The following is a 25,791-nucleotide window of genomic DNA, read 5'->3' on the forward strand; positions in this document are numbered from 1 at the left end:
GCAAATGACATTTAATAGAGAAAAGTGTAAGGTACTGCACGCAGGAAATAAAAATGTACATTATAAATATCATATGGGAGATATTGAAATTGGAGAAGGAATCTATGAAAAAGACCTAGGAGTTTTTGTTGACTCAGAAATGTCTTCATCTAGACAATGTGGGGAAGCTATAAAAAAGGCTAACAAGATACTCGGATACATTGTGAAAAGTGTTGAATTTAAATCAAGGGAAGTAATGTTAAAACTGTACAATGCACTTGTAAGACCTCATCTTGAATATTGTGTGCAGTTCTGGTCACCTCGCTATAAAAAAGATATTGCTGCTCTAGAAAGAGTGCAAAGAAGAGCGACCAGAATTATTCCGGGCTTAAAAGGCATGTCATATGCAGACAGGCTAAAAGAATTGAATCTGTTCAGTCTTGAACAAAGAAGACTACGTGGCGACCTAATTCAAGCATTCAAAATTCTAAAAGGTATTGACAGTGTCGACCCAAGGGACTTTTTCAGCCTGAAAAAAGAAACAAGGACCAGGGGTCACAAATGGAGTTTAGAAAAAGGGGCATTCAGAACAGAAAATAGGAGACACTTTTTTACACAGAGAATTGTGAGGGTCTGGAATCAACTCCCCAGTAATGTTGTTGAAGCTGACACCCTGGGATCCTTCAAGAAGCTGCTTGATGAGATTTTGGGATCAATAAGCTACTAACAACCAAACGAGCAAGATGGGCCGAATGGCCTCCTCTCGTTTGTAAACTTTCTTATGTTCTTATGTTCTTATGGATGATATGTGTGTTGCTCTTACTGAGTACCAGTAATATTTATCTGCCCTACCATTTTCTGCACAAAAGCATTTAAGTTATGAATAGTAACACCAGATATGCCAATGACAACACCACCCCCCGAAAGAAAACAAGCAAATGAATACTAGCACTAGTTGTAACTTCATATTGCTGTTGACCTTTTCATATTATAGCTTTCACTGCTCTTTGCAATTTGTATACTGATATATTGGAATACTGGAGTGATTTCTTCAGTAGTTGTGGCTTTGAAATATCTACATCTTCTAATTCAGATGCCAATAAGGTAGCACAATGAATTTACATTAAAACATTGGTTCCCAGTTTTATTTAAAGCATACCATACTTTTTAAAACATATATTACAGCATTTTATTAAATATCTTTCTCCTTTTGTTAAATAATTTTTTTTGTTATTCCACGTTTTTGTATTGTTTTATAATCATCTTTCTCTATAGAAAAACAATCCCAGGTTTTTTTTTATTTCATTTAATTTTGTTTATAAATGTTTAACACATACAAGGTTAACATATTTCTGCGTCACAGGCTTCTTACAAATACAGCAATAACAAACAAAGTCATAACCAAGACTTTAAAATCCACTCTCAACCTTCATTACACTTTAGAACTTACAGTCCTTTTGTTGTGCAATTATTTTGGGTATTTGCTTGATATGTTCAGAATAAGCTGATTTAAAAGTTGAAATTGCTGTGTCTTGGTGCCGAATCACTTCCTGTGCTGTAGGTCACAAGGCCTGGAAGCAGTTAGAGAAGCAGAGCCTGGATTACAGGAAGACGTTGGTTGAAATTCGTTTGTAAAAATTGGTTGTAATTCATTTAAGTTACCGGTGCAGTTTGAAATTTGCTTGCCTAGTTCTTTCAGGACCTTTTATTACAAAGGCAATAGATATAAAAAATAATCAAACTTCAATGGCTATGTGTAGACACAGATGGAATAAACAAAGACCAACAGCAACCATGTTCCTGAATTGTCTGGTTTTAATGGTGAGTTCAGAGAATCAATGTGCAGCACTAGATTTGACATTTAAAGCAGCAATACATCTTACTGTAGCAAGGATTAGCTAGATTCGTCTAGACTTCCAACTGTTTTCTAACGACAGCTATACAAGTATATAGCTATACTGCATACAAATAAAATGAGATGTATAAACATAGCCCTCCCCATTGTTGTTACTGTGCAGTACGTAACACAGAAACACTTAGTAAAACATTTAAAGGTATGCTTGCAGCTCAAACTACAGTACCTCAGGTAAAAATGGTTTGTATGAAGACGATGCACCTACCAATTATGCCACCTACCTTCCCGAGATAGCAACTTAAAACAGCTTCCTCAGAGCACCTGGCGACTGTGTTAAATGATTGGAACAATGTGTAAATGAAAAAAAGAGCAAAAAACGGCAGAGTGAAATATCTTAAAAAGATCACGATCTGCTTGCAAGACTTTGGTAACGTGGTTACAATCCACACCTGCTGCACAGCTTATCATTCTTTTATTTTATTTCAACTTACTACTCTTTTAAATGTGCTGTATGGAGCTGAAAAAGAATTCAGTGTAAGACCAAAACAATTTATACATTGTGAAACTACAATGTATATTTTCGTGGCTTCATATCTACACATTGTTACAATAAAAGTGGTAAAAAAATATTTAAATAGCATTCTCTTTCCCCTAAAGGGTTTTTGTTAAAGCCTTTGATAGTCTTTCTTGATTATAACACGTGCAGGTGAAACTGTATTTTGGGGGAAATGGGAAATCATTGCTATACCAATGTCTGCCCCTGTAATATCAAAGTGTTGATTGGTAAATGATGTAGAAAAAAAATAACATTTAGTGCAGTGCAGCAACACATGGTAAGTAGGTAAGTAAGAATATGCACCAAGATTTTAGGAATATGACCTCAGGTCACAAGGGGGGGCTCTGTAGCATTAACTGCCTAAAATAGCCTGCATTCATCATAAGGAGGACTTCTAAATAACTTTTAAAAAGAAAATGGTTTTCTAAGACTACTGTGTATTCGTGCATTACCACTCTGTAGGTTACACTTTTAGCTGAATAATTATATTTCAAACCACAATAGGCAATTGCAGCTAATAATGGTGTTATCAAGTAATAAAATCAGTAATCTTATAACCACTTTATAACAGGTGACACTTTGTTGTTCACATAAAGGCAAAATAGTCTTATACATGTGTCCTGCTTTACGTGAATGGCTATTAAACATGTTTTTTTCAAATGCCATCCAACAAAACTGTTCTATAATTGTAACTGGTAAATAACAACTGAAAATGCTGTCTGGTGTGCAGAGTTTAGACAATCAATCAATAAATAAATAAATAAAATAAAGAAAATGACTAAGTTCAGGGTCCCAACATGTACAGTGAATTTTTATAAATATATTGACTAATTTAAATGTTTAAGGGTAATAGACTCTTTAATATGTTATATATATATATATATATATATATATATATATATATATATATATATATAAAAAAAAAAAAAAAAAAAAAAAAAAAAAAAACCACTCACATCGCATATCTCGGTTCATACCTCTTTTTTTCTATTAAAACCAAATTAGAAAATACATAATAAAGTGATAAAGGATTTGTTCTTCAAATAATTAAGAAATTATCTGAAAAAATCCTGAAAAGCTACCAATAAACGACATAGATTAAAAAGGAATTTGCCCCCACTGTGCCAGCAGCAACCAAAACTTCTAGAATATGACGATATCCACTTCACACAGGTAATTCTAAATGACACATCAAGGCCTTGATATAACAGTTGTTTATGGGCTAATACTAACAGATAGTCATAGCGAAGCTTATACCATTCTAAAACAAACGATCAAACCTAGCATTACCGTTTTAAGCTTTAGAGTCACAACCAAAGACATAACAAGCAAGGCGCTTTCAGGTAATCCATATTCCTCCGCTTGAGTCTCCCAAACAATCACACAACAGTGCACTCAATTTGAGAGATTCCCGGATGAAACTGTCATGGCCGCTGTAAGTGACCTGCAAAGCTAGCAAGGAAGGAAAGGTAATTGCAAGAAAAGTCTTTGCTTTTAAAAACGTGTTTTGTAAGCTAGAAGAGACTATGAGATACGTTTGTTCAAGTTTTATATTTTTCACAAAACAGAATTGATGATTTGTGTATTTTAAATACGTTATTATTTACTTTATTGTGCGCATGGGTGGGGACGTGTAGTAATGCAAACAAATAGTACCAGTTTAAGTCTAAAGTAGGGAAGTTTTTAAAGCTTTCTGTTTCTTTTGGTTAAAGAAACAATAGTACACTGGAAATTACTTTCAGATGCCGTGTATGCTTTAGTTCATTTTTCAAAGCAACAGTTGACGAACTCGCAGTTTACGACATGAAACGATGTATACGTCCGCCCTGTTTGCGAGTTGGAAAATAGTAGATTTTTTGAGGAGGCCCGTTTGTAAAATGTAATAAAAGTGTGTGTTTCAGTGTTTTATTTAAGAAACCTAAACGTTATTTTCTATGACACGTAGTTTTTGTGTTTATATATTGATAATTGAAACAAATAACGTTTTGCATTTGAGAAATTGTATCTTTCATATACAGCTGGGTGAAATTCAAGTGAATAGTGTATTACATAGTAATATCGACATACACATGCATTGATTGCTTCTGGGAATTAAGTGATTCAAAAATGTTAAGTGCCACAGTTTAACAAACTGTGTGCTCTATCTTTTGAAACCTATAGATTCACAAGACTAAAGCTGCAAATAGTTTTATATAAATACAGATACATTAGGAACCAGTGATGAAAATATCATATTTATTTAGCAGGTATTTCTGTAAAAAACAAAGATAATAAAAAGATTTTGGAATAAAAAATAGATGCTGGGCTACAGGCTAAATACGTTTAGTAATGTTCTGCATAACTACCTGTTGCTACAGGTAGAAGCAGAAGGTATGGTTTTACAAAATATTAAACTATTGGGTATTTTTTTTTTAGTACACACCGTTTTACATTAATTAGTAAACAGTCATCAGTGAATTATGTTTTTGTATCTATTTGAATATGATTGTTGGAAAGGTTCTGAAATACTGATTGGTACAGTATCTGTCTGTTGATACACGGTTGTCGTAGATAGTTGTAATGCTTATAATGAAGTTTGCTTTTTTTGACTACACCCTGTATGACTTCTGTTAAGCAGTCTGAGCCAGTCGGTGTATAACCGGCTGGGCCTGAAAACTAACACCTGAGATATACACAAACCTCCGGAGACAAAGGGTCAGTGGTTGATTAATACTCAACAGATGGCGTTCAACACAAACTGTAGTGGCATCCATAAAAGTGAAAACAGAAAGTATGCTTGGAAAATAAAAACGTTAAAATAGTTCTGCATAAAATTGTCAAGCAAGAAACAGTACTATTTAAATATTATAGTAAGCATGTAATATGAATGCATTAAATTGTTGATGAACCTGTTCCCAGCTACCACTGTCCTGATCTGGGTCTTCGGGGTCCTATGTGTAGGAGTGGAGTGGGGGGGGGATGGAAAACATGGGGGAATATTCTTTTGTTCTGTACAGTTGTATTGTTGTTGTTGTTTTTTTGTTTTTATAAGTTTCCAATAAAAAAAATTTTGATCACAACAAAAATATATATAAAGCGACAAAAACCAACAGCAATACAATCATACCCACAGTTTTCAGTCATTCGAGAAGGCACTTGGGTCCCATTGGTTTTACAGTGTTGTGATTTTAAAATTAGGGCCGAACCCAGGATTGGCAAACTGCAGTGCAATGGGATCCTTCCACACTTACAATTACTGAATTACTTTTGCTGTTCATATCTTACTGGTAAAACAGACCACAAGTTATTTCAGTTAAAAAGGCTTTGAAGAATTGTGTATTATTATAGGCAGGGTTCTCACCAGCGCTGTTGAGCTTGAATGGGCCGTTACGTTGTTACCTGGAAAAATGATGCTGTATTCAGCCCGCTACAATGTGTTTTCAGTTTGCGTAATGGCCAAAAAATAATAATCCTGTGAAACATTGTTGATTATTCCTTTGTGAGAAATTAGTTTGCTTAAAATACTTGTTTCAGCTCTCAGTACTCTTCAATGGGTTGGTTGTGACAGCATGTTCTTTAGTTTGGTGCATGTAATGTATGCGACACGGAGACGAGATTGAACTTCACTGAGCTTTATTAGCACATTCCCCCCTGTTGACAGATGACACTAGATCTAGGGTGCGCCCCAGATACACAGCTCTGTAACAAGCAACACAGTTGCAAATCTTTATAATTATACCATAATTACGTTCCCTCTAAGACTTTCATCTAGTTGTGGCTGTGGATAAAGTAACTTAACATTTTTTTAGCCACACTAGAAAAACTTTAGCCACTTAATAATACTGTAAACAAGTTATAAACATACTGTTTCAGCAAGGCAAAAAGATGTATTTTATTTGAAAACGCATAGATATTTTGTCATATAATGCCAGACCCACCATTTACAATTCACAAATATTATATTTAATTTGCTCTATAACTCTGATTCCCATTTAATAAATGCCAAACTTAGTCCCACGTGAAAAAACATTACAGATTTCATATATTCTGAATAGGTTTGCAGAGATATTTGCAGAGATATTCATATACTGCATAATAGTACCTGTTAGTAAACAAACCTAGAAGGAGCCCGTACAATTGTGAAATAGAAACTGTGAGTGTTCTGTGTATTTGTCTGTCTCATAACACTGTTTGTTTGTGTTGTTTGTCTTCCAAAGAGTACTCGCACGATCCGGAGCTTTAGCCGCAGGCCAGCATTAACCTGGACATCAACACTCACTTTTCACTTTGGAACTGTCTTTGCACCACGGGCACTTAATTCACACATTGTAGGAACTGTGTCTGTGTTTGTGTTTTGTGTGGGTGAGGAAAGACAGGACTTTTTTTTGGTTGCGGGTCAAACCCGTAGGATTACAAACAGGAATGATACACGCCGCTGTACCATTTCCATCATTATTATTGTTTGCAGGTTTTGCCATAAGGTTCTGGACATTATAATCATTAATAAACACCCTTACACCTGTAAATCATTCCTCTGTGTGATTAATCAGCTCTGCACTGCACTCACCTGTACGTATTCACCACTTTGCCACACTCCCTGACCAACACAGCTGTAGTTACACAACTGTACTAATGCGATTAATAATGTTAGTAGGATTTTACAGTCACTATTGTGTTTAGAAAAAACTTTTTTTTACCTTGTTGTTTCACCTATGTCTACTGACAGTAAAATATGCACCGATTCTAACATTAAAACGCAAACCATAGATACGAATCCTTCTTTTTAAAATAATAAATGTTTTATTATTTTCTTAAGTTATTCCTCCCTTGAATCCGCTTTGTTACTATTTCCAAAATATAGTAAAACACATTTTAAAGAGATAGCAAACAACAGGGGGGACAGGGGATGCGGGAAGACGACTTAGGCCGTGATCTTGACTCTGCGTGTTTCTGCCTTGCCGTCAGTGAAAAGGTTCTTTTGGGACCAGAGGGTATGTTTGAAACCATGACTTTTTCACCTCCCTGTGACTAGTGCCACTGTCATATTTTAGTTGTGTGTACATGGGTGATTGGTATTCCTTGGGCTGCGTCTTTTGGAACATGATTCTGGTAGGTCTGTACAATCTGTTTTATAACATTTTTTTTCAGTTTGGATGCCATGTGGGTTTTTTGTTTTTTACAAGCAATGTCGTCCGCTGATTGTTTCTATGAAAGCCTCTGTCCTCTGGCCAAACAACGTTTGTGGCATGCATATGTTACGTGATCAAGCTAAAGAGCTTTCATTGGGCAAAATGAAATCAAACTGAACAGTCGGTACCAGCACACGTTGAATGTGCTGGTGGTGCCGAACTTTGGGGAAAAATAGTTGAGCCACGAGGGAAAACGTTTTGCTTGTGGCGAGCGGGTAGTGGGAACGTAGCATAACAAGCTGGGTTAAACAACTCATTCGTTCAGACGAAGAACAGTAATGTGTATTCCAAACAGTTTTGAGATATTTAATCTTTTATTTCAAGGTCTTTAGAAAAAAATTCAAAGTTCCACAATTTTGTAATAATCATTTTGTATGACTAGTTTCCCATAGATAGATTTTCAGTATGTAGGTTTTAAAATATAAAATGTGGGACACAGTAGGCTGCATGTCCAGTTTTACATGCCATAAGTGGGGGAAAAAAACTTTTGTTGTATTCACACCCCCCCCCTTGGACTTTTCCACTTTTTATTGTGTTACAACATGGAATCAAAATGGATTTAATTAGGAGTTTTTGCCACTGATCAGCACAAAAAAAGTCCTTAATGTCGAAGTGAAAAATAAAATCTACAAATTGTTCTAAAGTAATTACACATATAAAACAGAAAATAATTGATTGCATAAGTATTCACCCCTTTTGCTATGACACACCTAAATAAGCTCTGGTGCAACCAGTTGGCTTTAGAAGTCAGATAAGTAGTTGAATGGAGTCCACCTGTGTTCAATTAAGGTGTTTCACATGATTTCAGGTTAAATTCACCTGTCTCTGGGAGGTCCCACAGTTGGTTAGTACATTTCCTAACAAAAGCTACATCATGAAGACGGAGGAACGTTCAAAACAAATCCGGAATAAGGTCCTTCAAAAGCACCAATCAGGGGTAGGATATAAGAACATTTCCAAGGCATTGAATGTCCCCCAGAGCACAGTAAAGTCCATTATTAAGAAATGGAGAGAATATGGCACAACTGTGAATCTGTCTAGAACAGGCTGTCCTCAAAAACTGAGTATCCGGGCGAGAAGGGCACTAGTCGGGGAGGCCACCAAGAGGCCTGTGGCAACTTTAAAGGAGTTGCAGTCTTCCACGGCTGAGCTGGGAGACACTGTGCATGCTGCAACAATAGCCCGGGTGCTTCACAAAACTGGCTTTTATCGGAGAGTGGCAAAAAGAAAGCCGTTGTATTTTTGAGAGAAGAATAAAAACAGCACTGATTATATCCACATAGTTGTAGGCTATTTTAATGTTTTGAAAGGTAAAAACAGGTTTCTCAGTTGGACAGAAACGATAACACCATTGCAAAAATCTAGTTTCCCCTCCGTGGAATGGCATCCATGCGTTGCTAGGGAGTACGTCATCCTATGATGCAGACTCTGCATCTACCTACTGCCAACCATAGATATAGAATATTATGCTGACAACAAAGCATGTGCATGACTTGTCCTGCCTCGCCTGCAGGGGGTTACGAGGATCTCCGTTTCTTTCCCCGCCCCCGATCCTCCCACCACCACGCTGTGAAAAATTCCTGGTGAGAAACCTGATATGGATATAACATAAAAATCAGGACATGCTCATCGGGTTAATTTAGGCTTCCACTGACTTGCTGTGTTTTTTGGGCCCTAAGGGCTGATATTTTAACAATGTAATTAAGGTTAACATTTTGATTCAGCGTTTGTATTCCTTTGCATGACAGGGAGTTGCATTGGAATCAATCTGTCAAAACCATTTAATACAAGTGTATTACAGATTAGTAGGGTGTAATTAACTTATTAAGAGTAAACATGAAAAATCCAGTTTTATAGATGAAAAGAAATAGGCTTCCAAAATTTGTTGTCTCTGATACATTAAAAGCAGTGTTTTACCATTTGACCGTATTCATATTTCAATGTACAGTAGTTATGTTTTTTTTCTAAGTTTTGCTGTTCATAGTATGACAGATTATAAGCAAAACAAAGGAAAGATTAAAGACAAATATTTATGTTGTGTTCTGTTTATAGACTGGGGAGTAGCTGAGAGGAAACTGGATGTTTCCAGTGTCCAAAAAAGGAAAACATAAAAGTAAGTAAAGTTTATCTTTTATAATTATGGAAACAAATTTTTATCTAAAACTTAAAACTTTTTTTTTTTTTTTGTGACTTGATTGAAATAGAACATATTATGGAGAATCTTCTAATCTTAAAAACTAGTTAATAGGTTGTTTGAAGGGTGTCTGTCATTGTATAAGAGATGTTGGGCTCTATTTTCAAAGCGTTTACTCCAGTCTTTAATCAACTCCTATTTGAAAGGAGAAATAAAGCAGCTGATTTCACAACTACAACCAAACAACTTTGTGTTACTGAACAGGCTATTGGGTTAAAGGGCATTTTTCATTTAAGTCGCCTACAATCTGGCCTTAGAAATTCTTACAGGTTAAACAGATAAAGTACACAAACAAATGCAAACAGCATAAATTGATTTATTTGGGGAAAGAGACAATGACATTTTTAACTTTTTTTTTTTTTTTGATTACTTTACACTAGGGGTGGGATAGAGCACTCGAAATGAAATAATTATAATTACTCGAGCACTAATTTATTACTTGAATACTCAAAATTTTTTAAATAATATCTCTTCATGAATCTCAGTTCAATATATTAGAGCGATATGGCCAGTTTAGATTTGCAGACTTTTGTTTCATCTGGTTCTGCACATTCACGTTATCTGTGTTGTTCCAGGTTGGGACCATACCACTAGTTTTGGTAGTGTGGGTGTGTGCCGCTGTTGGGTGCAGACCATGTCATCTAGATGCCCTTGCTCTCCATGAGAGTAGTGATCCGCTCTGTTCTCTGTGTGTGAGGGGACTGATAGAGCCGGAGTCTGTGTGTGTGGAATAGAGCGAGAGACAGTCAGTGTGTTTTTACGATAGAGACAGGAGCTTTTTCTGGTGTGGTCCTGACCTAAACACAGACCCTGTTTAATTAAAAAAGTAGTTTTGTTAGTGCCAGAATCCTTTCTTCGTCTTCTGCTTTGAGCCTCAAGACTAGGGGTTGTTACAATATTTTATTCACGTATACCACCTTAACACTAGCCACAATAGTCATTTTGACCGGTTGAGGTTTTCAAATTTAAATTACTCTGCATGTCTGAAAGTTATGTGGTTGCCAGTTTATGACTTTTCCTAAATAAATACCCCGACAGCGTTTGAAAGTCAGGATCATGAAAGTAAGGCAGTTATAAGCCCGTCCACCTAGCAACAAAGCCGTAATTTTGACTGACTTTAATGCATGTTTTTATCTACAACATTCTTATACACACACACACACACACACACACACACACACACACACACACACACACACACACACACAGTAATCCCTCGTTATACAAGTGTAATTTGTTCTTTGAAAACTGCTTGTTAGGCGAAATCTCGTATAACAGAAATGAAATCCCCATTGGTTCCCTTGTTATAATCTTTGATTGGTTCCAGAGCCCAAAATATTTCCTCTTCACCCCCCAGAATTCCCCTTAATAAAGGACAGAGGTTTTCAGTGGGGTTCAGGTCTGGAGATTGGACTGGCCATGACAGGGTCTTGATCTGGTGGTCCTCCATCCACACCTTGATTGACCTGGCTGTGTGGCATGGAGCATTGTCCTGCTGGAAAAAACAATCCTCAGAGTTGGGGAACATTGTCAGAGCAGAAGGAAGCAAGTTTTCTTCCAGGACAACCTTGTACTTGGCTTGATTCATGCCAAAGCTGCCCGATTCCAGCCTTTCTGCAGCACCCCCAGATCATCACCGATCCTCCACCACATTTCACAGTGGGTGCGAGACACTGTGGCTTGTAGGCCTCTCCAGGTCTCCGTCTAACCATTAGACAAGCAGGTGTTGGGCAAAGCTGAAAATTGGACTCATCTGGGGGTGCTTCAGCAAGGCTGGAATCGGGCAGATTTGTCTTTGTGAAGGACGCATGAATCAAGCCAAGTACAAGGTTGTCTGTCCTAGAAGAAAACTTGCTTCCTTCTGCTCTGACAATGTTCCCCAACTCTGAGGATTGGTTTTTTCCAGCAGGACAATGTTCCATGCCACACAGCCAGGTCAATCAAGGTGTGGATGGAGGACCACCAGATCAAGACCCTGTCATGGCCAGCCCAATCTCCAGACCTGAACCCCATTGAAAACCTCTGGAATGTGATCAAGAGGAAGATGGATGGTCACAAGCCATCAAACAAAGCCGAGCTGCTTGAATTTTTGCGCCAGGCGTGGCATAAAGTCACCCAACATCAATGTGAAAGACTGGTGGAGAGCATGCCAAGACGCATGAAAGCTGTGCTTGAAAATCAGGGTTATTCCACCAAATATTGATTTCTGAACTCTTCCTAAGTTAAAACATTAGTATTGTGTTTAAAAATGAATATGAACTTATTTTCTTTGCGTTATTCAAGGCCTGCATCTTTGTTATTTTGACCAGTTGTCATTTTCTGCAAATAAATGCTCTAAATGACAACATTTTCATTTTACCCAAACACATACCTGTAAATAGTAAAACCAGAGAAACTGATAATTTTGCAGTGGTCTCTTAATTTTTTCCAGAGCTGTATATATATATGTATGTATGTATATATGTCTATATATAAAATGTCTATATATATATATACACACACATACATATATAATCAGGGCTCTACGTTTAGATTTTTAACTACTGGCCCATTGAGTCACTGAGCTAGTGGTTTTACTGGCCCTGATGCCTGGCCCAGTATAATTATATATTCTTTCATGATGGTTTTTATTTTTAATGTTTGTAACTGTCTATGGTAACCTGGATTCTCTGCTGCACCGAATGACACACACAAGAGCTAACATGTTACTTTCATTTTAAATGAAAAACTACTTTTGTTTTTACAGTTTTGTATGTTTCTTTTAAATGTTTCTTTTATTATGTTTATTTTCATTAGTTGAAGTAGTGCTTTAAATGTGGTAAGTTAGAAAATAAACCAACTTTGTTTATTTGTACATTTACATATTTTTAATTTGTATCGGCTTTGTATTGGATAGTTGTCTTTCATTTTAATATTGATGTTGTTTAAGATGTAACCGTTATTATGACTGCCAGCGGTGGTTTTAGGTATGAGTATAACCACGGCGGTTTCACTAATAGCGTATTGTAACACAGTCAGGATGATTCCATGTTTAAATTATTGAGAACAGACATTTTTGTTGCTTACTATTAAAATGTTTGACCAAAAACGTGTGTGTGTGTGTGTGCATATATACACACACACACATGAACTTCATGGAAGTTACCAAAGAAAAAATTGCTTCGGCCTGGACCTGCATCTGCCAAACTGCTCTTTCCGCTGGTTTGGACGGAGGGGGCTTAGGTGGCGTTTTATTTGGTGTGCAATGAATGCTGTATGATGTCTACATTATATTCATGATATCTTTATATTTGATTAATGAGATCTGGTGTAAAACATCATTAAAACAAATCAGATAACGTTAAGAGCAAGTTCTCACACAGAGTTTCACATAATAATCTATAAATAAAAAATATAACCTGTGATATGATGTTTTAGCTTTCCAGAAATACCACTGAGTGGGGACCTTTATTGCAGAAGTGAGGATCAGAGATTTGCACAGGGTACTACATTAAATTGGAGAGCTATCTGAATTTAGTACAGTATTTGGTGCTGTGCGAGTACATCCACCACGTCAACTAGGATTACAGATGTTCATGTAAATAATGTAACTGCACTTTAGGACAGTATGTATAGGAAGCCAATCGTTTTGTGCATTTCTCAAATTATATATACACCTTAAAAGACCATCTTCCACTAAAAACGTGTACGTTTTCTATATTAACAGCTTTCGATATCCCACGTACACTTGATTACAGCATCAAAAACATTATTCTTTACATGAAGAAAAGTGTTTGTACCCACTTTCCCACTCAATTTATTGAAAAGGTTAAAAGTCAACTAGCAATTTACCATGAGAATATTATAACTGTTAGTGAGCCTACATAAACACTTAAACACGTTTTTGCTTACCCCACAGTATATGACATGTCCACGAATGACATTTTTTAAAAAGGAAATACACATTTTGTAAGTAGTGATTTTAACTATGCATAGACATAAATTATACCGACAAAGTATAATTGTATTGTATGTATTTATAATACAAATGAAACGTAAATATGCATACTGATGACAACATATTTAAACACAAATTATTATTTGTTTCCGTTTCTCAAAGAAAATACAAATGGTGTCCTGTAATTTTCGATGAACACAGAGAACCTTGCCTTTTAAGCTCTAAGATTCACGCATGCGTAGAAAGGCTCAAAAAGGCAAGCGCTAACTGATTTCATGGCTAACTTATTTCCCGTGACACCGGCACAGGTTCAGAGAAGTGGGAACAGGTTTATGAATGTGCATAACAGGTGTTCCCTGGGTTTCTATTGTTTTTAGCAGCTGTTTTCCGTTCCCTTTGGTTTCAAATTGAAAGAAAACTACATGGTTGTTTAAAAAAAAACAAAAAAACAGGGTGTCTTTTAAAATTGTGTCTTAACATCAGCAACTTCCACCACCGGTGTGTGTTTTTTCTATTTCTAAAAGTTTCATTAATTTTTTAATTATTCTTAACCTTTACCTCAAAAAAATAAGTTAGTTACTTTATCCACTTAATGGTTTTTATGTGGTTTGGATGTTTCTTTAGATACGATAAGGTAACTAGGATGTGTTCTGTGATGCGAATTTTTAACCGGGAAAACCCATTGAAATTGTAGCGGCAGTAACGTTAACATTGCCAGGCTGAATGAGTTATGGGGCTGAGGAGGACTAAGCTTGATTTAAGGGTAGCATTGTTTCCATTTGCCATAAAATAGACCCCAAAAAGCGTTATAGATCTTTGTATACCATTCTTCATGTGGAAAACTAACATTTAGTTTTGAAAACTGGGACCCAACCTTATAGTCATATTAACATATTTATTACTTTAAAAAAAAAATGTTTTGCTAATTTGATTGCAGTTTTTATTGTTTTTTCTGTTGTAATATTAAACATTGTTGTATACTGCATATTTTGATTCTGTAATCATTAAAAAAAAATTATAATCATAAAAGTACAAAATGTATGGGGGTGCAAAACTAATAGGCTGATGTAAATGTTTTAACATCAGTTTGACACAGTTGCTAACATGCAGTAAACCGGTTAAAATATAGTACACAGAATGACAGTGATTTATGCCTTTTTCATTGTAAAAATAAAATGTAAAAGGTGTTTCTGATAGTAGTTAGAAAATACAGGAATGGGTGCAGGTATTGTTATTGATATTATTGTTGCATTCTGTTTGTAGATACCTGGAAACTAAACATGGAAGCTGACAACAAGACAGACCCAGGAAATAATGAAACAAACACTGCTGCAACACAAAACTCTGAAAATGGAGAGAAAGCTGAAGAGAGAAGTGCCGCTTCACACTCGCAGCCGCCAGGAGCTGCAGCGAAACAGCAGCAGCACTGTCAACCTGCGCGGAAATATCTTAAAGTTGTACTACCAAGAATAAGTACAATGGATCAAAGTCTTTGTCAAGAAACGAGCGAAGCATCTGACAAACCAAGAGGCAGAGAGCAGACAGCAAGAAAATCTTTAAGGAATACATCTGGAAAGGAAAGCCAAGTCACAGAAACCTGCAACGCACAGCATTTAGAACCTAAAAAACCCAGAGAAGAGGCGAAGGTTCACCCCAAAATACTACGTTTCAGGTGTTCTTTATGCAAGAGTGATGTTCGGTTTAGTCCAAATGACTTCTTGAAACATTACCAAGTAGAGCATGAAGGATATACGCCTATCTATCCTTGCAACATGTGCAACTATTCCACTTACGACTTTCAAATACTTCAGCAACATCGGCTGACACACCGTGATACTATGGTCAGATGTGATGTTTGTAATGATGGTGTTCATTACCCTTTACTGCAGCTTACTCGACACTTCAATATTGAACACAGTGTAAATGGCCATTTCAGTTGTGAAAAGTGCAAGTTTTCTACAAAAGATGTGGGAACCTTTGTTCAGCACATACATAGGCATAATGAAATTCAGTACAAGTGTGACAGATGCTCGCATGTGAGTTATTCAAAAGGCGAGTTTCAGAGACATCTTTTAGTTCATACTTGCTCATATCCATTTTACTGTCAGTTTTGTGACTATGGGGCAGTACGTAAAGACTATATTTTAAAGCATATGACAGCTTTGCATAGTGATCAAATTGAAAAAAAGTGCAAGTGGAAGGAAAATGGAGATGGCACCAAAAAATTGGCAAATACTTCAACAGGGTTGATGCCTTTATTGTCTAGGAAAGCAATTGGAACATCAAGGGAAGCAAACTGGGAGACCAAAGCACTGCATTCTCTAAGAAGAGGCATTCTAGATGAATGTGGAAGACTGTCTAGCCCAGAACAGACTTTACAAGAGACGCAACATTTTTTGGAGAGAACTGTGGTTAATGAAAAAGACAGTGTTCAACAAAGGCTTGTAACAAAAAGGAATGATCAACATCACACACGCCCAGTACCTAAACCCCTGCCTAGTCCTTCACAGTTCGAAAGAGTTTCCAATTCTAATGGAAGTTTCATAAAAACAGGCATCAATGAATCATCTCTGCTAATGGTGAAAAATAAAATATCGATTCCACCAAATTGTACCACTAAATTTATGGGGTTCAAGATGGTAGATGGAAAACGCCATCTTGTGCTCAAGGTAATACCAGCATCTAAGGCAGACTCTTCTACCCCAAAATTGCAGTCTTCCTCTGAAAGTGATGCAAATAGCCATTTGCAAGAGAAAACCTCTGAAGAAACAGAACAACAAATTGGAGTGCAAAATGAAGTGCAAGGAAACAGCAATCCAACTGCTGAAAATTGTGAGTCTGCAGCATCTAAAATTACTTCTCTGTCTGGTTCATTATCTGGGTGTTTAGAGACTCTGGAATCAGGGAGTACCCCAGGAAATGTTACAGTAAATGTAGTTTCAGATCATGCAGAAAATGAAGTGCAAGTCCCAAGTCAGAGTTTCTCCTCAGAAGTATGTACAGACATGGATGCAACAGTGCAAGCTGGGAATAATACATGTTCTGGAAGTGACATTTCTGCTCAGGAGATTGACCAACCATCCTCTGCTGCTCTGCTATCAAATGAAACAGAGCAGGAACAGGAAAGAGTGCTTTCTAAACACAAACAGTTGTCAGAAGGTTCTTTGGAAAACATTGTGAAAGAGCATGAAAATAAATCCCTTCAGAATTTTCCAAGCCAAGAAGTTTTCAGTTTCCACAACTACTCCAAAGATATAGGTAGGGCTTCCAGTGAGTTTTCTGAAATAGCTCCAGATGAAGATGAAGGTGAAGATGAGAGTTCAGAGCTTCAGAAGTTGCATGATGATGATGATGATGATTTTCAAGATAGGAAAAAATTACCTTCTGGGAACACAATAGCTGGGGACTTGGTTCCACAGGTCTGTGATGTAAATAATGAGGTTGTCATTGAAGATGTTGAACAGGCGTCTACCAATGCAGAACAGTCGTCTGTCGAAAATAAATCGGAGAATGAAAAAGAAGTAGACAAAGCTATTCTGACTGCAGCAGAGAATTCTGAACAGCATGCTGATGCTTTGGGTGAAACTCCAGATGATGTAGATTCAGCTTTAATGCCAAAAGTGACATCACTGTTCTCCTTTAAAAGTAAAAGTGATGCAAGCCATTCAGATCTCAACGTTAACGATCACCCAGAGCAAGAACTTGAAACTGAGAAGAAGAAATCTGATTATTTGGCTAAAGGCATTTCTGAAGGCGAAAGCTGTTGTGGAAATAAGTCTACACCAATAGCTGAAGTGCTAGGTCAGATTCTCAAAAAGCATTCCGATGCAATAATAAATCAGCAATTGGTAAAGGAGAGGATGTGCACATCCAGTCAAGGACCTCTGAACCTGTCTGCTGGAACTATGAGGATCCTTCAGCCATCAAACCTAACAGAGGGAAACAAACATGTTTTACTTCAGTCTCCGCAGAATGGACTTTTATTACCACTGCAACTGGGAAGCCAATCAGGATTGCAGGTACTTACAAGTGTTTCAGTTCCTCAGATAAATGTAACTTCTGTGCACACTGGAAACAAACAACCTGATAAACAAAATGGTTTGTCCTTTACTATAAGTAATGGAAGAATTGGGGCAGTCACCAAGATTGTGGGTGATAGCAGTTCTCTGCTGTTAGGTTGCAGGGCAGCTAATGTTGATGGAAATAATGTGCTGTCTAAGTCTGGACTACAAATTGGAAATTCTGTTAGTCCCAACACAGGTCATATTCTTGTGAACGGAATGCCTCTTCAAGGCTCTTTAATCTTGTCAAATTCCTTCCCATCAATTGCTGGAGAAAAGTCTACAAACTTCCCAACATGTTTCTTCATCAAGAAACCACCACCAGAGGGTATGTATATTTCAGGCCACAACAGTTCCTCTGTTGGCCATTGTTCTCAAGTTCAACAGACAAGTCTCGCCACACCAGTAACAATTAATCCCATTGGAAATCCTACTGTTTTATCTGGCGGACGTCAAGCGTTTTTAGTCAAGCGAATAACTCCAGTTAAACAAAGCATACTTTTGAACAGTCAAATGGAAAGAAGAGTTGATCAGGATTCACCAGTCAAAAAAGGTGGAGATGATGCACAGAATTTCTTATTAAAGATTGTTAGAAGGCCTGCTGATCAGAAACCAGTTGGTAGCAGTGGTGATCCATTGAAACGAGACGTTTCGGCTTTCACTGCAGACGAGTCTCGGGCTGTTCTTCGAACTGTTACAGAGGTGCAGCAGCAAATATTTCTGGCAAGTGGTGCTTTACAATCACCGTATATACTGATGTCATCAAATCAGTCCTTTGCAAACTTCTCCATGAGTAGTATTTCATCAGGGTCTTTGAATGATTCTACAAGAGCATCGATGTCTACAGTTGGACAATTGTTTAGAGGTTCATCCCTGGCCAATATTCAAGCCAGTGGAACTGAAATAAACAAGTCTGCTGTGATTAGTAAAAGCAGCAAGTTCCAGAAAGAATGTCCACGACCAAAACAAATTTTCCCAAAAGCCAACAGAAAGAGGCAAAGGAAACTGACACCTAAGGAAGATTGCGAAGACCCACCAAAGGCAAAGAGAGCATTAAACACAAAATGGAAAGAAAATGAAAAAGATGAAGATATAATGCACAACACTAGCAAAACAGTGCCAAAGGACATTGAAAGGACATTGAGGCTTGCTCCCTTTAGTCCTTCACAGCTCATAAAATGCCCACGAAGAAACCAGCCAGTAGTTGTTCTTAATCACCCAGACGCAGATGTCCCTGAAGTAGTTAATGTAATGCGGACAATTAACAAGTTTAAAGGACATGTATTAAAGGTAGCATTATCGCAAAGAACAATAGCTGCTCTTTCTGAACTGGAATGCGACTCTCATCCTCAGGCAACATCACAGGACTTCAGGTCAATTCGAGGTCGGAAGGTTAAGCCTGTAAGTCCTGTGAAGGAGAGATACATTCTGAAATTAAAACTTAAAAAAACTAGTAGGAATAAATATAAAGTAGTGAACTCTACCTCCAACAATTGTGTGAAATCTACCTTTAGCTGTTGGTTTTGTGGCAGACTTTTTACAAACCAGGAGGACTGGATAGGGCACGGCCAGCGGCATCTCATGGATGCGACCAGAGACTGGAACAAATTGTTTTAAACCAACAAGAGCAATGAGGATGTCTGCAAAGACAGGCCTATTCATTAATACCCAGTCATGCAATCAGTTTTTATGTGATAGTTTGCCTTTTTTTTTTAATTTAATTTGGTTCCTGTAGCACTGGAAAAGCCATTGTGAAAACACACTTTTTTTTTTTCATTGGCTCAGTTTCCTTAATGTGAAATGGACAAGTGCTGGTGAATTAAATCTCATGTCAGATCAGATTTATGGGGTTGCTGACAAACTTAGAAGATTGATAGGTAGATGTCTTCCAATTCTGTGTTGTTGGTATTTGGATTATAGTTACTTTGTTTTTCCTGTGTTTAAATTATTTGGTCAAATGAAATGTGAAGAAATTCTTTAAGGTCTGCATAGTCAGGATTTTAGTGTGTGTAAGATGGGGACCTTTGAGAGATAACTCAGGTGACATGAAACCGCAACGTTCCAATAATGCATATAATGTTTAAAAGGCCATTGTTGTCCACTGCTGTGGAAGTGAAAGAACATGTCTTTATATAAAAAGGCAAGTAATCAAATCTGTTTATCAGGAGACAAACTGCTGATTTAAATACCCTCTTCAGATGTCAAAAGGCAGGTATGATACGTGCTTCTCAAAAACATTTCAACACTAGCTTACAGATCAATTTATTGGAGGTTATATTTTACATATTGAAAAGTGTAGTTTTATGTTAACTGTATGTCTGTCTTGTTGAATTTTTTTTTTCTTTAGTGGTTTCAAATAACACCGTACTCTGTGTGTATATATAAATTTAAAATAATCCCTGTGGAAAGTAAAGGTTTGTTTTCTTTACTGTTCTCTGGAGAATACAACAGCACTGGATAACCAAATACACCTTTATTTCTTTTATGCCTTAGTTAAATCTTTTAGAATTGATATTTAGGTAATGTGTACCACACAAAGTGTGTGTGTTTTTTTTTTTTTTTCTTTTTCTTCCTATCCGTAGGTTAAAGTATTGCCTAACACAGGAAAAATAGCTTAGCAAATATCTATTTTTTTTATTCCAGCTGAATAAGTGCCTGCGATGTGTCCTTACAGATTTACACTACAGTGTACTGTAAAACACACCTGTTTGTGGTTATACTATGTACACTGAGAACCGTAATAAATGTAAATACTTCTAAAATATGTCAGTTTTGTATATTTGATTCTAATAATGTTTGAAGATGTAAGGGTCTATTCAAGAATGGGTCTAATTAAAGGATTGATGTTCATAAACTTGACATTTCTATTCTGGTAGAAAATATTGAGCATTTAGTTTTTGATTGTTTATAATTTAGAGGAAAGATGTTTGAGCCAGCTTGGGCTCTTTATTGAAACATCATGAAACCTAGTTGTGCAACAAGTTTTATTATTATTTTTCGAGCAATATGTATAGTGTAACACTCAGTATGTATGGTATCGTTGCTCGTTGAGCTTCTACAGCAGATATTTTGTGCTGAAGTTCAAGGAGAAATGCTTTGCATCACAGAGGTGGGGACTCATATTTTATCATTCCATCAGACAAACTTTCTGATGTACAATTACGTAAGCTTTGTCCCTTGTACGTGACCCAGTTCTTCTGTATGACACCATAATGAAGTTCTATTGGAAAGTACATATCCACTATTGTCGATTATTTAAAAACAAGCTTCCTCTTGAATAGAGGATTCTGAATGATCGTTCGTCTCATATGTTTTGCATTCACTGCAGGAGGTTGTCCCAGTAAGGACAGCTTGCTAATGCGAATGAAAACTGTATGCTACAGTCATTCAGTATTCTGTTTATACTACAGCTATATTTTATAAATAAATAGCAATACAATTTGTAATGTTTTAATATTAAATCAACTAATTCAGGGATTAGTTTACCTGGCAGATTTTTCTATTTTCAACAGACTATGCTCAGACGTGGATTAATGTCAAACCCTGTTTATGGCCTCTTCACAATGTTCTTCGATAGAACCTCAGGCATTCAGTTTCAGCAGCACACCACTGGAATGGAATGTAAGCAAAGACACATTCGAAACTAGTCCTGGTAAGCATGTTATTCCTTTAAGTGGAATAACAAAAATGTGTCCCATGATAGATATATCCAAGCTTGTGGTAGAATATAATATAAAACATATTTATTTAAAGTGAACAGGGCAATAATGAAATCACATGCCACTTTGTACAGTAATACTGCAACAGAAAAAACAAACCAAAAACAGTTGGAGGCTTATTGTTTGGTTTTATTTGTTGAAACGGAAATGAACCGATGACCTATCTTGACTCCTTTTGTGTGACTTGACTGCTACTCAGACGGCCTATACACATGAACGTGAAAAAAATGAAATTCTATGACAGACATCTAACGGATATACTGGAAACAACTTTTTTGGCATTAAAAAAGACGTACACAGTAGTATTTTGTCATGTGTCGTTATAAAATTTTTTGATCTTAAAAAACTTTAATTTAAATACCTTGTATATTAAAAAAAAAAAAAAAAAAAAAAAAAAAAATATACATAAACATACATAAAAATGAATGTCAGATATTTTTTCCAGCAAAAGTACATAAAGTTCAATAAATAGTTAAAATCCTTAAAATACAGTAGTATAACTGAAAGCAGACATTTTTAAATGTTACAAATTATTATGAAACTATTTTTAGACTGATCTGTGCAGTATACAGTATTTATGAAAGTGACTTTTTCTGCGTAAGTTCTTTATTATAAATATACACAAATCAAGCATTTCAGAGTTTTAAAAATGTTTAACTATTGCTGTCATTAGTCATATTTTGTACCCAGCATTTGACATTTGCAATTCAAGCATTTGCAGAATTAGACAGTATAGTCTTACTCTTAACCTCCTGAGGAACAAAAAATACATTGATAAAAGTATGATTTCCAAATTTGTAGTAAATTGCTTTTGTATGAATCGATTTTTAACTACAAAAATACAAAACAATGTTTACACATTCTAGGTACAATCTGTATATTACTTGCAATCTGAAATAAAATTAAATATAACTACAGATCCTTGAGTCGGTATATTTATTTGTTGCTGATAAACATTCAGTTTATGGTTCTGTCTGATGCTCCTGATGCCTGATTTAAATAAAAGGTCTATGGAGCTAACAACTAGTCCTAGTAATAGATATGTCCTGCCCATCAATGTGATTTCATCCAACTCCGTTACTTACAGTAGATTCTATATTGGAAATTCTTTAGCATGAGAATGTACAGTAGATGATGTGAAATAGGCTAACAAAGTTAGTTTGTTTTCATACAAAGGTTTTTGTTGTTAAACTTTAACAGGGTGTTTCAGTTTTGTTGAGTCCTTGGTATTGCTCTGGTTGTCAACTAGTATCAGTGGGGTCTTCTGATGATTCTCAATTATACCAGACACACTTCCAAAAAGCTGATTGAAGGAAAAAATAAAGAATTAGCCTGAGCATTAGAATTATTTAGTCAAGTCATTCATGATGTCCAGTGTTTATTGCAAAATGAGGGTGGCCAAATAACCAACCGTAATCTAAATGGCAGAATGACTTTCCTTGGATCAAGCACGGCATAATTTTAGCTATGCAGCTTAATTTGGAACAGTGCATTTTAAACAGATTCAGTTTTGCACTGCCTATTATTTGGCATTGGTTCTAGAAATTATTAGAAATGTCTCCCAAGATTAATTTTGATACAAGAGGCTGCTAATCTTTTAAGAGTTGATACAGCCATGAACATCATTCAAACCTGTAAGATATCTGTCAGTTTAACTGAAAAAGTTTTTTTTTTTTTTTAAAGTTATCTAGAACACCTCAACTATTCATTCCACTTTACAAAAATGGTGCAAAATTAGCACAGTGGTAAATCCTTTGTGAATATGCACCAATATCTGTGACTAATAAATAGTCAATCTGAGTCAGTCAATAAACACGCAACATATTACTTCAAATGTAATGATTCTTAAACCAGATGCTCATAATAACCACAGCTTTATAAACCTATTCCAGACTTCATTGTCCCTTTAATTTGGACAAAGCCGATTTACCTTGTTAGACCCACTTCATCTGCACAACACATTGCAGTAAGACCTTACATGAGCCTCACGCTTAATGTAGAACTAGATAGGATCAGGTAGGTTCCTAATTTTGTGTTGCACAGCTATAACTGTTGGATCCTTTTGCTTCCCAGCTACTACTTTTGAATGGAGTTGTATCCTGAATATAAAATCCAATTGTCACATCATGCAAAAAAAGTTGAAAGAACTGAAGATTCCAGTTCAGTAGCTAAACTACAAGGATTGCTACTCAGTGCGTTTTCTTTTCCTGTTAATCACTGTGCTAGAGCTTCTGCGAACCATCTGGTGATTTATGTTTGTAATATGTTGGTACCTTGAAATTAAGTTTCTTGGAGTAATTTTGTGTTTTTGTAGAGATGAATGCAATTAGTAATTGTATTTGGTCTCGCCAGCACGGGTGCGACTGGAATTCTGTATGCTGTACGGGCTACTGTATGTAAGGTTAAATAACAGCTCACCTCTTCTCCAGTCTTCTCTTTACCCAGAGCGTACTGCCGTGATGATTCAATATAGCGCACAGGGATATTGTAGACCTTTTTCTTGTAGAACACAACTAAAGTAAATGGTTGCTTTGCATCCTGACCAGAGCTTTTTCTTATGAGAAACGACCCATCCTATTAAAAAAAAAAAAGAAAATGCAAATATTGAGATGTATTTTAACAGAAACCGTTATCCTGTCCCCCTGGAACACACAAGTGGATGTAAGAATGTCAGAGGTGTAATCGTGGTAGTTCTTACATCCACTGGTATCAGAGTGCTGCAGAGGGACAGGATAATTGTCACATGTGTCAGATGTAGTTTGACATGATTCTGAGATCTCTAATAAAGCCACAGGCTGCCTCAATGGAGATTGATGCAAAGAGAACCTAAACAAAAACATACTGAGTCTCTCTGGAATTGAATGAATTACTGTCTTCAATAAAAGCATACCTTGTTTGTTCTGACCAAGGCCTCTTCCGCAGTCTTTCGGTCACTGGAACTGGCATACCAAACTTTATTATAAACACCAGCCTCCTTGGAAAGGAAAAGACAAAGATTATTCATCTTTAAGGTTTTTGTTCAGCACATGTCAGTGTAGCTTACAATCTGTGTCAACAGATAGGCACATCTTTTCTAATTCTATTGATATATTTAGAGAAACTTTAAATAATAGGACAAGGTTGTTCATTATTTAGGAAAACAAAACATAACAAACAAATGTAATATCCCCTGCCAAAGTCAGTGTGCATACCTGTTCTGCAGAACTCAGGCCACTGCAGGGTACGGACCCTCGATTTGTGACTGCAGGAACTTCTGCAACACAACAGACACAAATGAATTACAGTAAGGAAAGAGAAAGCCTTAATCTTAACAGATTCATTGGTTCATTTAATCTGTGTGTTTCCTTTTGATATTCATTCAAAACAAAACCTTGAATTAGCTTTTACTAAACTAGACAACACCTGGTTCTTTATATGAATATAAAATCTAATCCAAATAATAATAATAATAATAAACTGTCGAAGAACCTGCAGCTTGTGACATTTTCCAATGTAAATTTCAATGGGACTGGTATTTGGTAAAAACACCAGTCCTGTATATGTAATTGTAACAATGTTCTAAAACTTTGCGCATATATATATATATATATATATATATAAAATTAGGTAAATGCATGAAGGCATTTTTTGAAGTGCTGGTAAACAAAATGAATGTAACAAAATTAAGACTGATTATATTATTTTGTGTTGTTATTACAAACTTAACTACATATGTAACTATCATTTGTTTAAAAATAACACTAACTGTTAGACCAACATACTGTAGTAGACTTTTTTTTGCACCAGTTAAAAATCATGTTTACAAACCTCAAGGGGGAAGAAAATGGGTAATGTATGCTGCTGGGGTCGTCCTTTTGTGTATATCATTCTTTGTAAAATGAATACAATAAAAAAGGTAATTGTCTAGCATATACAGCACAATTCTCAATGCTGTTTATTCCAAATGGTCATAAACACTTTTTTTTTTTTTCAGAGTACACACAATACCAAACCAGAAATAAACAACCAAGACTTAGTTAAAATTGTTTATTTGTTTTAAAATTGATTGGGGGGTTTTTCCTTTCAGAAAAAAAAAAACAAAAAAAACAATGATTTGGAGTAAACAGCTATGAAAATCTAGCCCACTGTGTTGTATATAAAAATGAGTCGCTCGCTACAGTTAAACCCTTCTAGTGTATAGTGAATACAAATTGGTATTATGACATGACTTTTACTTACTGGGTGGAGTTGTTCCTGGGCTTTGCCCTGGAAGTGGAGGCCTGTAAAATGCGATGTATGCAGTTTAGGATTAATAAGCACTGAAATGTGCATTTGAATGATAA

General features: G+C 36.2%; 2 protein-coding genes across 8 annotated transcripts in view; one reads left to right on the top strand and one right to left on the bottom strand.

Moving 5' to 3' along the window:
• The first annotated feature begins 3,800 nt into the window (after nucleotides 1-3,800).
• Nucleotides 3,801-21,570, top strand: LOC121321389 (zinc finger protein 518A-like). Its single transcript, XM_041260306.1, has 3 exons — nucleotides 3,801-3,859; nucleotides 9,611-9,671; nucleotides 14,953-21,570. Exons 2-3 carry the CDS (start codon nucleotides 9,638-9,640, stop codon nucleotides 19,365-19,367), a joined length of 4,449 nt encoding a protein of 1,482 aa, XP_041116240.1. The 5' UTR covers nucleotides 3,801-3,859; nucleotides 9,611-9,637; the 3' UTR covers nucleotides 19,368-21,570.
• A 295-nt stretch (nucleotides 21,571-21,865) lies between these two features.
• The window catches only part of blnk (B cell linker), a 75,058-nt gene continuing 71,132 nt past the window's right edge, over nucleotides 21,866-25,791 (bottom strand). For 4 of the 7 annotated variants that reach the window (XM_041261201.1, XM_041261203.1, XM_041261202.1 and 1 more), the window contains 5 exons: nucleotides 25,688-25,728; nucleotides 24,661-24,722; nucleotides 24,360-24,443; nucleotides 23,888-24,043; nucleotides 21,867-22,772 (listed from right to left, as the gene is read on the bottom strand). In XM_041261201.1, the coding sequence (XP_041117135.1) occupies nucleotides 22,656-22,772; nucleotides 23,888-24,043; nucleotides 24,360-24,443; nucleotides 24,661-24,722; nucleotides 25,688-25,728 (460 nt within the window). In that variant the 3' untranslated portion in view covers nucleotides 21,867-22,655. Of the gene's footprint in view, nucleotides 22,773-23,887; nucleotides 24,044-24,359; nucleotides 24,444-24,660; nucleotides 24,723-25,111; nucleotides 25,338-25,687; nucleotides 25,729-25,791 lie in introns of those variants that run through there. The other 3 variants (XM_041261200.1, XM_041261199.1, XM_041261206.1) reach the window with 2 other exon arrangements.

The sequence above is a fragment of the Polyodon spathula genome, chromosome 10 (genome assembly GCF_017654505.1).
Source record: "Polyodon spathula isolate WHYD16114869_AA chromosome 10, ASM1765450v1, whole genome shotgun sequence".
Classification (NCBI taxonomy): Eukaryota; Metazoa; Chordata; class Actinopteri; order Acipenseriformes; family Polyodontidae; genus Polyodon; species Polyodon spathula.

What these genes read in the sequence shown, in the direction of transcription:
- LOC121321389 (XM_041260306.1), top strand. Translation starts at nt 9,638, where the DNA reads ATGTTTCCAGTGTCCAAAAAAGGAAAACATAAAA. An exon ending in CAAAAAAGGAAAACATAAAA is followed by an intron (nt 9,672 to 14,952) that starts GTAAGTAAAGTT and finishes TTCTGTTTGTAG; the next exon opens with ATACCTGGAAACTAAACATG.